This window comes from Ostrinia nubilalis, chromosome 12 (genome assembly GCF_963855985.1).
Source record: "Ostrinia nubilalis chromosome 12, ilOstNubi1.1, whole genome shotgun sequence".
Classification (NCBI taxonomy): domain Eukaryota; kingdom Metazoa; phylum Arthropoda; class Insecta; order Lepidoptera; family Crambidae; genus Ostrinia; species Ostrinia nubilalis.
The window spans coordinates 9550694-9563858 of record NC_087099.1 but is presented as its reverse complement, the minus strand read 5'-3'; the positions used below and the strand labels follow the sequence as shown (position 1 = coordinate 9563858).

The following is a 13165-nucleotide window of genomic DNA, read 5'->3' as shown; positions in this document are numbered from 1 at the left end:
TAACTAGACTAAATTCCTTGTGCAAGGTCATAAAAAGAAATTATTAATTTGAAAAGGATGATGGGCACAAATGTATGGAAAGTGGTACCCGCTCCAATAGCCATAACCAATATATATTTTAAAAGGCCTTTAGATGTAGGAAAATGTCTGCTATGGGGCCAGTTCTAATTCACGTTTTGAAAGCAGTAATTCCACTAAGTATTATAATGAAAGTATAACACAATCATCCATGTATACGAGTATGTATTATGACTACATTCTATTAATATAACTAAAAGAAGCATTGAAAAGGAAAGGATTAGACCTACGATTAACTACCCAAGCTATTAGCCCTTTATTCGCTTTCATCATCATCATCATGATCATTTTAGCCATAGGACATCCAGTTGAACATAGGCCTCCCCCAATGATTTCCACAATGGCCGGTTGGTGGCGGCCTGCATCCAGCGCCTTCCCGCTACCATTATGAGGTCGTCGGTCCATCTTGTGGGTGGACTTATTGGGTCTTGTGGGTTTATTCGCTTTAGCAACCCATAATAAAACCCTTAAGAAGTAATAAAACTTTAACCCCTTTATTAATAACAGTTACACTCTAGTTGAACTCTGGCTTAAATTGTCATTTGATATGGAAATGTCATTTTAATCCAAGGCTCTTCCTAGGTGTAACTTTTTATTAATAAGGGGGTAGTAGGTACTTCTTTAAATAAAAATATTTATTTCACAATTATCCCCATCAATAATTATAGAGTTAAGGAAGGATGCTGGAGCAGTAAACCCTTCCTGCCTCGCAAAACCTAAGTACCATACGATGGACACGTATGATACTTCTTCTTCTTCTTCCTCGGTCCCTCACTGATGAGGATCGCGACCATAGATAGTGTTCCTCCACAGACTGCGGTCATAAGCTGTGTGGACCGCACGATGCAAACCCCCGCCCACCGTCTTCCTCACCGCGTCTGACCATCTCGTCGGTGCCCTGCCCCGAGCGCGTCCCCCTTCATACTGTATGATACTTAGGTTACACAAAAAGTATCTTTATCTTCGAACGCAACCAGATCTGAGGCTGGTGGCCATAGTAAATGTTGTTCGTCTTGGTAAGACCTTTCAAATGAGACTACAAACATAACTATTGGAGCCGGGTACCATTCTGCAAAAAAGTATGTATATCTTCGTACACAACCAGATCTGAGGCTGGTGGTCATAGTAAAAGTTGTTCATCTTGGTAAGACCATTCAAACGATACTAGACACATATCTATTGGAGCCGGGTACCATTTTGCCCATTGTCCTTTGACTATTAATTTTAAAAATCAGTGAATCAGTCTTCTACTTTCCTTTACTATAAAAACAAAGCTCAACAAATATGCATTGAATAATAGGAATCACAAAGAAAATTTCATCGAGTAGGTATTTCGTTTTCAAAGCAATTCTCTAATTAGGACTAGAAGTAGATTTGACTCAGTAAAGGTTCAAACATAAAAATAATTATTGATCAAGAGCCAAACTTTTTAATATTGGTCTAAGAAAACATCATAAAGATAAACGTAAGAAGATGATACCATTTACCAAAGTATACGCTTGCTCTTGATCACAATATGGCCTGATGTAAGAAAGAGGCCTATTCATTGGAGATTCGAAGGCCTTTTATGTAAATATACAACTAAAAGTTCAATACGCACGTATTTCTGCGTGACACTTAACACATTTCTAAGAACTCTAATGTCGCAGCGCAGCACGCAGCCATGCCCATTCAAGGCTTCAGTTGCAACACGATGCATCCTACTACGTAACTTTACTTTGGGATAACATGGTTATGATTTAAGCATCAAACTAACCTAGAAATTATAATTTCCTGACGTGTAAAGCTTATTTACTTAATTTAATTTCCATATTAATGAAAAATTTTTTTTTAAACTCCTAACTTTAGAATTACATTAGGTATGGTTACTCAAGACATACTGCTGGCAGGATTGATAAGACACGTGAAGGGAGATCTGCGTGTACCAACTTTGTGACTGGTTTTCAAAGGTTAATATAAATTAATATCACAAAACATGTATGTATTAATGGTATAACTGGTATAGAACGTAAAGATATTAGAAATTCAATTTCAAATCTTAAATGGTGCTTAAATTTGACATGACCATTTGATTGATAGAACATTGTACACCAACCAAGGTTATTTTTGTAATCTTGTTATTGACGAAGTTGAAATTGAGCTACCTTTTATTGCAAATTAATGCTAAAATATCAATTAGACACTTGCAAATTGAGCTCTTAAACACCGAGAGAACATAAAGGCCTATCGACGAAGACAACCAAATTGAATCATTAAAAGTAAGGCAGAATAGAGGATCTCACGAACTCGACCTAACATTTCATGTCGAGAGCATCTTCCGGGTAGCTTTTTGCTATAATTAGTTGACCTCAGACTGCCATAAGGTCGGTATACTTAATCATCTCGGCACGGCCAAGGTCGCGATAGTGACAGCTGTATAATATCACTTTTCGGACAGAGATGTGTGTCAGTATAATAAATAGCTACCTTTATAAAACATGCGACAAACAATTGAATAAAACATTTCTGAGTATTCAATCTGTAACAATTAACTCTAAACCCTACAGCGTCATGTTAAAGATTATTTTCAATTAATCGCCAACTAAACGTTTACACTTCAAACAATACAACCTTTACATTGTACACGCCTACAATTTCATGTTGTTAATTTAATTTTTAATGATACATTATGGCACCAAAGTTTCTTTATAATTGTGTTTGCCTACGTTCGGCGGATAAAAATCAAAAGGCGCTTTCGCCTTGAAAGCTTTTAATACTAATACCAAATTCAATAACAAGTTCCTATAATAACAATACTTTTATAGCAACACTAGCTTTCTGCCCGTGGCTTCGCCCGCGTGAAATTTGTTTGTCACAGAAAAACTTTTTCGCGCGGGTTCCTCATTCAAAAACCGGTATAAAAACTATCCTATGTCCTTTCTTGGGACTCGAACTATCTCTATGCCAAATTTCATCAAAATCGGTTCAGTGGTTTAGGCGTGAAAGCGACACAGACGTCTGTCTGAATGCAAAAGTAATTTAAAAGCATTTATAATATTTAGTATAGAAGATTCGATTTTTGAGAGATTAATCTATTTTTATAAATTAAGCTTGCCAGCCAAATATGGCTCTATGATCCACCGACTCGATCTATAGAAAATGCTAATGAATACAGTAACATCTCGCATGGTCCTGATATTGAACCAAGGACGGCGAGTTCTTGAATCTGGTATATAGTCCACTGGGTTACCGGACTATTTGATTTTGAAATTAGAGGAAATCGAAATATTAGAATAACCAGAATTTATAGTCTCTGAACTCAAAAGCTTTAACTTTTTTTGAAAATCAAATATTTTCTAAATGTCTTGAAATAGTCTCAATTACGTATTTTACAGTCAAACATAGTAAAATGTTTGATGATTCACGTAACTTAAATGAATGTTATTTTTGAAGATGAAATAAAAATAGTTCCAAACAAGACTGAATCATTTAGAAGCTAATGTAAAATTTCAATTTCATGTGCTAAAACTGTAGAGATTATACCTTGGCATCTGGTCTCCATATCGGCGAAGAAACCAGGGTACGGCTGCTCATCGCAGTAGAAGTTCGTGTAGGGCACCGCGCCCAGCACTGGGTAGTCAGTTCCGGGTTTTCCTGAAATCACGTGAAGTTTCATGTTACTATAAAAGAAAAATGAAATATTGATAAGAATAGAAAAGTGTATTAAAGTACAAGTAATGCATTCATAGTCATAGAATTGTGTAAAAACTAATTATCTTGATTAATTAATAACGCAAAAAGATTTGTGAATGTTCTGTACCCAAAATAAGCAATGTATGGTAAATGATTAATGGAATAAACGGTAAGGGCAAGATATCAAAAGTACAAGTAATTGCTTCTTAAATATCAAGTGATAAGAAGTCACTTAACGCGTTGATGTCTTTTGTAGGCGTAACGTGACTTGAATAATCTAACCAAATAAATTGAGGTTTAACATTATCTTTGACGTCTGCTTCCTTTGAAAATAATTATTATCAAGAATTTAAATGATATTTGGTACAAAAACATGTTAAATTACCTATAAGTCTCATGACTGACCTTGGAAATAACTCGTTAATGTTGATAATGTGATAAATTTAACAAATTTAGATCGGAACACATGACTGTAATAAGTCGAGCGTGTGTAACGCGGTTAGGGTTGCCAGGTGTCCGGCTTTAGCCGGACATGTTTGGCTTTTTACGGTCTTATCCGGCCAAATATTGGCTCGTCCGGCCTGTCCGGCTTTACATAGGCTTTTTATGTGGTTGCCGCGCCAGCCGAAAGTTGAGCTACAGAATAGTATCAAACGCACGCATCATGATGTTAGGCAACCGATGATGATAGTGTGAGAATGACACCCCCCCCCCCCCCCCCGTGACATGTCCGGCTTTTATGGTAAAATGTCCGGCCAAATGAAGCACAGAGTCCGGCTTTTGTGTTTTAGGACCTGGCAACCCTAAACGCGGTCATAAATAATGCTAGATCTTGATAGAGGTAAGCTGGCTCCCACAATAATTAGTGTGGAACCTTTGAGCGGTTTGAACCGGCGCACAGTGGTCCCGATTTAATAAAACATGGACATTGATGCTAGAGGCACGAAAATTTTTTTGATGGTTACTGCTATGATAACTAATAAGGCAAAAAAATATTACAATCCTACGACGTCTATTTCGTAGTAAAAAAAAATAAATACATATTTTTTGTATGGAAGAAATTACGTTTCTGTCAATTTTTCGAAATTCTTTAACGATGTCAAGATGCCGATCACACATGTTATAAAACAAGTGATTCTGAGTATTTCATGCGAAGATACTTGTCACTTATCTCTGCGTACTTTTGAGTTATCGAGGGTTGAAAACTCGATTTTTTTATATTAAATATTTCCACGAAAAATTGCCAGAATTACAATATGGTGTATAAGGGACACCTTTGATGACACATAACAACGACTCGCACTCGCGCGCGCTCGTATGCATCAACTTTTACTAAAATAAAAATAAATTAAGGGAAATACTTAATGCAACGTTGTATGTATAGGTCCGCTGGCCGTCAAAAAGTAGCTTATACGAGAGGTTGTCCAATTTACAATATGTCCATCATTGATAACTCACACAAATATCGTCTCTCTCTGAAGGATAACAAGTTTTTTTTGTTTCCAGACTTCTTTGTTTCACACTGTTTTTCGTTTTGGAACAGTTCTTTGATTATAGGTAGTCGCTAATTTCGTTTTGTTAGACTCTTTCAGTTTAGCACATAAAGCGTAAACTAATTCCTCCTCAGAATGATCTAAAAGTGTTAGAGAGCGCCTCTTCTTCAACAGAAGAAGAATTTTGCATAAATCTTCAAAAGGTTTTTTATTTATACCAGAAGTCGATGGTTGCACATCTACTTCCGCAGTCTCATCAACTGGAGCGTCTTCCTCAGTATTAACGTTGTCTATGCGTTGTGTTAACTCGGTAAAAAACATTGTTTAAATCTATATTTTTTACAATTCGGCCAGACAATTTCAGAGTCTAGCCAATGCGAATTCTGGTGCAAAAATGTCTTTTGGGCTCTGCTGGAAGCAGACCATATCTTCTTTGATATATTTCTTGTAAAATTACGACTTAATGATTTGATAATTACTCAAATCTTCGGAAGAAAATTCAATGCCAATACGTTCGTCATTTTAGTCTGAAATATCTGGCCGAAATGTAAAAATATAGATTTAAAAAATGTTTTTTACCGAGTTAACACAACGCATAGACAACGTTAACACCGAGGAAGACGCTCCAGTTGATGAGACTGCGGAAGTAGATGTGCAACCATCGACTTCTGGTATAAATAAAAAACCTTTTGAAGATTTATGCAAAATTCTTCTTCTGTTGAAGAAGAGGCGCTCTCTAACACTTTTAGATCATTCTGAGGAGGAATTAGTTTACGCTTTATGTGCTAAACTGAAAGAGTCTAACAAAACGAAATTAGCGACTACCTATAATCAAAGAACTGTTCCAAAACGAAAAACAGTGTGAAATAGTAGACAATCTTTTAACTTAAAACTGTGTCTACCTGAAGATAAACGTTAGCGCTAGTTACATCATGTAATTTGTCAAAATGGTAATATCGCAATTTGAGATTCATTCTCACTTCAAAGAGTATTTATGGGCTTCCATCCTATCAAGAGCTTCTGGAAACAAAAAAAACTTGTTATCCTTCAGAGAGAGATGATATTTGTGTGAGTTATCAATGATGGACATATTGTAAATTGGGCAACCTCTCGTATAAGCGACTTTTTGACGGCCAGCGGACCTATACATACAACGTTGTATTAAGTATTTCCCTTAATTTTTAAATTTATTTTATTAAAAGCTGATGCATACGAGCGTGCGCGAGTGCGAGTCGTTGTTATGTGTCATCAAAGGTGTCCCTTATACACCATATTGTAATTTTGGCAATTATTCGTGGAAATATTTGATATAAAAAAATCGATTTTTCAACCCTCGATAACTCAAAAGTACGCAGAGATAAGTGACAAGTATCTTCGCATGAAATACTCAGAATCACTTGTTTTATAACATGTGTGATCGGCATCTTGACATCGTTAAAGAATTTCGAAAAATTGACAGAAACGTAATTTCTTCCATACAAAAAATATGTATTTATTTTTTTTTACTACGAAATAGACGTCGTAGGATTGTAATATTTTTTTGCCTTATTAGTTATCATAGCAGTAACCATCAAAAAAAATTTCGTGCTTCTAGCATCAATGTCCATGTTTTATTAAATCGGGACCACCGTGCGGCGCGCCCTGTGAGCAGTTACTTATTATTTATAGTCACACGTGTGGTGTTCGTACGAATTCGAAATGTATTTGTCAAAGGTATTCAGGTCTACTGTTACATGAAAATTATTGCTCATTATAATGGAACACTTCATACATGTCTTGTAGGTAACATGCAGTATTAATTCTGTTGTGTAATAAATAAGAGTATACTCAAAACTGTTTATTAATAACATTAATAAACGAACAGTTGTTCATTAGCTTATTAACTGCCTAATTTCAGTTTCATAATGTTGAAAACGATAGCCTCTTTAACCATTATTATGAGTTTACCTGAATAATACAGCGACGTAACTATCATTATAATTTCAGATTAAATCAGGCGATCATTATTGAATCTAACAATTTCAAACGATTCTTGATCGAGCTTGAACCTACCTATTTAATTTGAGGCACGATTTTCTGTAAAGGCAAAGCCTAGCGCATAATAGGTCCCGGCAGTAAAGATGCGAAAGTTCGCTGGCTATAACCACTTTCACTCTGCCCTGCTGACCTCCCGATCATTCCAGCTCTGGGAGAACATTCGAATGTAATAATTTATGACATAAATTACCAATAAACAGCATAATAGTCTAGGACAAAGAGCACAAAGATTGGTGTAGCTCTTATTAATACAAACTTATAAGTTTTATGCCAATCTTGTCAGTTGTTAATGATTTGGTTAGTTAGTTCCTTGAAGGAAATAAAACACAATTGGGAATTTAACTAGATGTCGCTTATCTAAAAACTTAAACCTAAAAATGGATTATGATTTAACTAGCAGTCGACTATAGTAGTCAGGTGATCATTTACCCCCTTATTACAAAAAAGTTAAACCCGGGACTAAAACTGGTTTAAAATGACATTTCCATACTAAATGTCAATTTAAACCAGAGTTCGACCAGAGACTAACTTTTGTAATAAGGGGGTTAGACTTTAAAATGACAGTCTCTTAATTTTTGTGACTTTCGACATTGTTCCGTTTTGTAACGCGGTAATCGTTTGATCGAGAGCTCCAATCGTTTTCCAGGAATGTCCAGTAACAACTCAACCTTTGACTCTTATTAATTCAGAGAGCAAGCACAATTGATGCAACCGTGCACGTAACGGGCGAATATCGGGCTTGCACCAGTCCTACTTGCACAATGCAGTGAGAGGCGTTAATAGCTCGATTTAGATTCACTTTGCAAGAGGAGCTAGAACCAGAAATCAGTGCCCAGAAGCGTATTATTGGTAACTAATTTATTTCCAAACATGGCCCCTTAATTGATAGTTAACTCGTCCTAACCATTTTTGATATATCTACCTGCAAATTGATTTGGTCATATCAGGATGCAATCGCTACGAATAAATGCTTGTCGTAGTAAACGTAAATGTGCAACCCCGTCAGAGAAGCCAAACCAACGTATTGCCAGAAGCATAAACGTTTTTATGTAACTGTCAAGATATTGCATAAACGTTTAGTTTTATAATAAACAGTGACTTAGGTGGTAATTGCCTTTCATCTGTAATTATTACAAGTAAATATAAAACTTAGTCGTGTGATTCCGGCAGAGCAGACCACTCCTACTCTTCACGTTTAAATGTCGTAAAAGCCGACTAAGGTACAAAATACTAGCAACAGGCCTTCCAAATCCAAATGGCAAACGTGAGAAGTGGAGACCAAACCCTCCACTGCTCCATTGCCTGCAAGGGTTGTTCTCCTACAGTGGAGACTAAATAGAATACAAACTATTAGCAATATGAATGGAATTGATACAATATTTTGGACCACTTTCTTGGTTACATGAACATCCTTACTGCTGTGACTAGAGACTCAAAATTGTATGCATCATGAACGATTTTGAGTCATATCAACTGTCTTGGAACAATCTTCATTTCCCCACAACTGTCGACTCGTAATTAACCAATGCGGAATAGTAACGGTCTTACACCTAATGATAGTTCATACTGAGAGCTATTATACAACAGTTAGCGAACGCATGGTGAGGTTTTTCGTAACAGTTGCATACAACCAGATTATGATTTAAGTACTGAGGAAAACCAGAAGGTACACAAGACACTATCGTAACGCGCACACGTACAAAGTATAGCTAACTTATAGAGTTGTGTTACAAGAGAACTCAAGCTCTCATATTGGTTGAGAATACCTAATTTTAACGTAAAAACCCCAAGAAGTCAAAAAGTGACAAAAACAAACATCCAGGTAGTAGATAGTGTAAAGGTCTCCAAATGCCACCGGTTGAGGTGCTAAGTGCAAAACAAAATCAAAGAATAAGCAATAAAGACCAAAAAGGACGGACAAGTACGTTGGAAGGTCAAAACCATTTACATAACAATTTACCTAAGCTTCTAAGGACCCAAACATGCCACATTTACGACTCCGGCATTGACAGTGAAAACGTGTATTATGTAACCAACAAAACTAGGCTTATTCAATTGACACACTGTTTCTAATTGAACTCAATGTTGTTGTACTCAAAATAATGTCGTATAACATGAATACACTAGGGAATTGGGTGATGGATAAATGAAATGAAAATGAGCTTTAGGAATAACTCTATTATCTTACTTAACTAAAACACGCTCAAAAGTTGATTAAAATTCAAGAATAATTTAAAATCTGTTACTGGTACCAATCATCGTCTCAGAATACGAGATTCGGTATAAATACAGTGTGAGTCACGTTAAAGTGTACATATGAAAATAGATGAAACTAGACCTATTTTTATCGACAAAAAAGAGGTCAAAAAATTTTTGAGATTTTTTTTAATTTTTTATAGAATTTTTTTTCTTCCAATTACTTATTGTAAAGAAAACGTAATAACTTTTAAACCAAGCGGTATATCCTGATAAAATAAAACGAGTAATAATGCTAAATAACAGGCGATACTAAAAAAATACACAAAATATACAAAAAAGGCCAACAAATAATAAAAAATGATACTTTTTGAAAAAAATCTGCTTTTAAATTCGTGTTTTTTTGGTTATTTGATAAATTTCTCCAAAAAATGCCCCTATAACCGGTGGTTTTTATTACTTTGTATTATTTTCTATCGTATTACCTTCGTAAAACCAAAAATCGCATGTCTCTATCCCTATCACAACATTTGCTATGATCGTTTGAACATAGGCCTGCCACAACATTATTCTCCGCTACAGGTAGAGACAAATTTAATTTTAACTAAAATGCTTATTTTACTTCGAAATCTTTGGTTTTTATTTGAAATCTAACTTGTCTTTATCAAAATTACAAATCTAGAGCCATTTTCAGTTTCGTTGTTAACGAAGCGTTGAATGGCGCGCCCGGAGAGGCTTAGTTCAAACGATCATAGCAAATGTTGTGATAGGGATAGAGACATGCGATTTTTGGTTTTACAAAGATAATACGATAGAGAATAATACAAAGTAATAAAAACCACCTATTATAGGGGCATTTTTTTGAGAAATTTATCAAATAACCAAAAAAATACGAATTTTTAAGCAGATTTTTTTCAAAAAGTATCATTTTTTATTATTTGCTGGCATTTTCTGGGTATTTATGTATGTTTTTAGTATCGCCTATTATTTAGCGTTATTACTGTTTTTATTTTATCAGGATATACCTCTTAGTTTATAGCCTGACCAGGAACATAAAAACCCTCGCCATGTTGCGGAAAACTAATGGTACTAATTTCTTTTAATGGCAACAGTAACTGAAAACTTCATTGACATGTCACCTTGCATGTCAGTCTATTGCTGTCAAAGTGTAAACAAACTTTATTTTAAATGTGCGCAATTGATTTTGTGAATGAAATTGCTAAAATCTTTTTATAGTCGTGAAAGAAAAGTGGTTCACAATGTGTTAAAGTATTTGTCGAAGAGAAATACCAAGGGTTCGGACAATATTTTCATTGAATAATGTTTCCAACAAAGGTTGTCAAATTGACTGACATGTTTATCGTATAGTACAGTCCACTATGAAAATTAGCTGTGGTTTGTTTCAACTACCTATTTTAAAGTTTTTGTCACTTTCTAAGTGTTGAATTTTATGGAATTGGGAAAGAAGTACCGAGTTTGAAGCGTTCATGAGCAGACATTGCAGTTGAATATTCAAGTTCTGAATTTGATTATTGATGAATAATAAAATAAATCCTACTAGCTCGATTGATGGTTTCATTTAATTTATTTAAACCAGGTTACCTATAATAATATTTTTTCGTTAATTTATGAAAATATCAAATTAGCCCGTAATCCTGAATCCTGATACATAAAGTTAGCCTATTAATTTAACACAGGTACGACTGTACTCAGTGTTGCACTATCAAATGCAATTGACGCGCCTCTATGCCAGGGTTTTTATGTTCCTGGTCAGGCTATAAAAGTTATTACGTTTTCTTTAAGAGAAGTAATTGGAAGAAATAAAATTCTATAAAAAATTAAAAAAAAATCTCAAAAATTTTTTGACCTCTTTTTTGTCGATAAAAATAGGTCGTCTTTTTCACGTAAGATGATCCGTATGACACTTCAAGGTTATCCATATTACGCATACTACATATGCAGAATATTTTTGAAAAAATATTTGTATTTTATTAGCAATATAATAAAAAAAAATAACTACCTTGTCTTGAAATATATAGTAAAATCTGAGTCTATTGATTATATTTTAATTAAATACGATGTAAAAATATTTTTTATTTAATGTACGCAATGTGTGAAACGGAATAGATTTAGTGCTGGGGTATTTCTTGTATAATAAAATCGATTATTTCCGCGGTTCATTAATCGATTGCAGTGAATACTTAGTTATTAAAAACATCACAAAAATGAACTACCTATATTTTTCGATTATTGACTTTAATAAACGCATTAAAAATAAATTAATAGTTTTTAATTTAAAGAAACAGAACCAGTACTTTTTAGGAATCGTTTTTTTGAACACGAACCATGAAATTTGAATATTATCAAAAAAAATTGTTACAATAATATTTGTAATGAAAAAAAAACATGTTTTTTGTTAAATAAAATATTTCTCTAAAAGTAGGTTTTACTAACTCTTCGAAAAAAATCGATAGATAAATCGCTATGGTTTAGTTATGTGACATCTCTAAATCTTTCAAACTCGAAACGTCATACGGATCATCTTAGGTGAAAAAGACTATAGTTTCACATATTTTCATATGTACACTTTAACGTGACTCACACTGTATAACCATAATTGAAATGTAAGTTAATTTGGATAAGTTTTATTGCAGTCATTATAAAACTTGAAACTTACGACGCTCACAAAGTCAAATCAAATCACTTAAGTACGATACCTACTCGCCTATTTGCCATGCAAAACCGGTGCAATTATCAATATTTCATGTATATCGAATTACCTTCAAACACAAAGCTAAATCTAGACACAAAATAATACAAGAAGTCATATTGTATAAAACCGGGGAGGCATCTTCGCGAAACCGGCTTGACAGGCTCCACAAATGTAGTGGATGTTAAATGTAAACACTCATTATAATAATATTTAATAATGACTTCATGCTGCCTTATAATATGCAAAATAAGTCTCGGATGTTCCTAACTTATTATTATAATAGTCTCATTGGCGAAACTTCATTTTTATGTAATAGTAATAATGACATTATAATTCTGTTTAGGTGTCGTTTATTTACCGCAGAATTAAAATTAACAAAACAAACGTCTCTCTCTCTCTATCATGTGGAATGAAAATGAGTCGTTGGGACCTGTGCGTGTATAAATAAATTTGTTTTAAAAGTGATTTCAGCATTCGTTTTGTTGGTGTTTCTTTTGTGTCCATCTACAATTAGGACACCAGTAGTTGTCCACTAGACTTTATTTTTATAAAAGCAAATGCATGTAGGTATGTTCATGGCGCAAGTGTAGTTATGATGACTGTGTGGGCTTGTGGCGCAAGTCTACGAGACCACGATGTGCCTGCTAAACAGTCAACCGTTGCATATAACAAAATAAATAAACAAAATAACAAAATAAATAAATATCATACTGATCCAAATGGTACATCATGAAAAATTAAAATATTTCAGTAGTTTTACTATTCTAAACGAGTATTTTTCACGAAATTAGATCAAACATTTAGGATACCTAAGAAAAATGAACTTTAAAGTTTATCATGAAGTCTTACTGTCATGAGCCTCATTTTTCAGTGATAGCTTTATTCTTAATTTTAGCTCTAGCTCTACTAAAAAACTAAACCTAATAACGACAACGTTGGTATTTTAATCTACGACCATTAAGCTTCAGTTAACCTT

At 34.3% G+C, this 13165-nt stretch overlaps 1 protein-coding gene across 1 annotated transcript in view; it reads right to left on the bottom strand.

Annotated features, from left to right (window-relative positions):
* Window positions 1-13165, bottom strand: part of LOC135076531 (uncharacterized) — a 28371-nt gene that overhangs the window by 1739 nt on the left and 13467 nt on the right. Inside the window, exon 3 of the mRNA XM_063970981.1 lies at window positions 3601-3711. Within this exon, the coding sequence (XP_063827051.1) occupies window positions 3601-3711 (111 nt within the window). The remainder of the gene's footprint in view (window positions 1-3600; window positions 3712-13165) is intronic.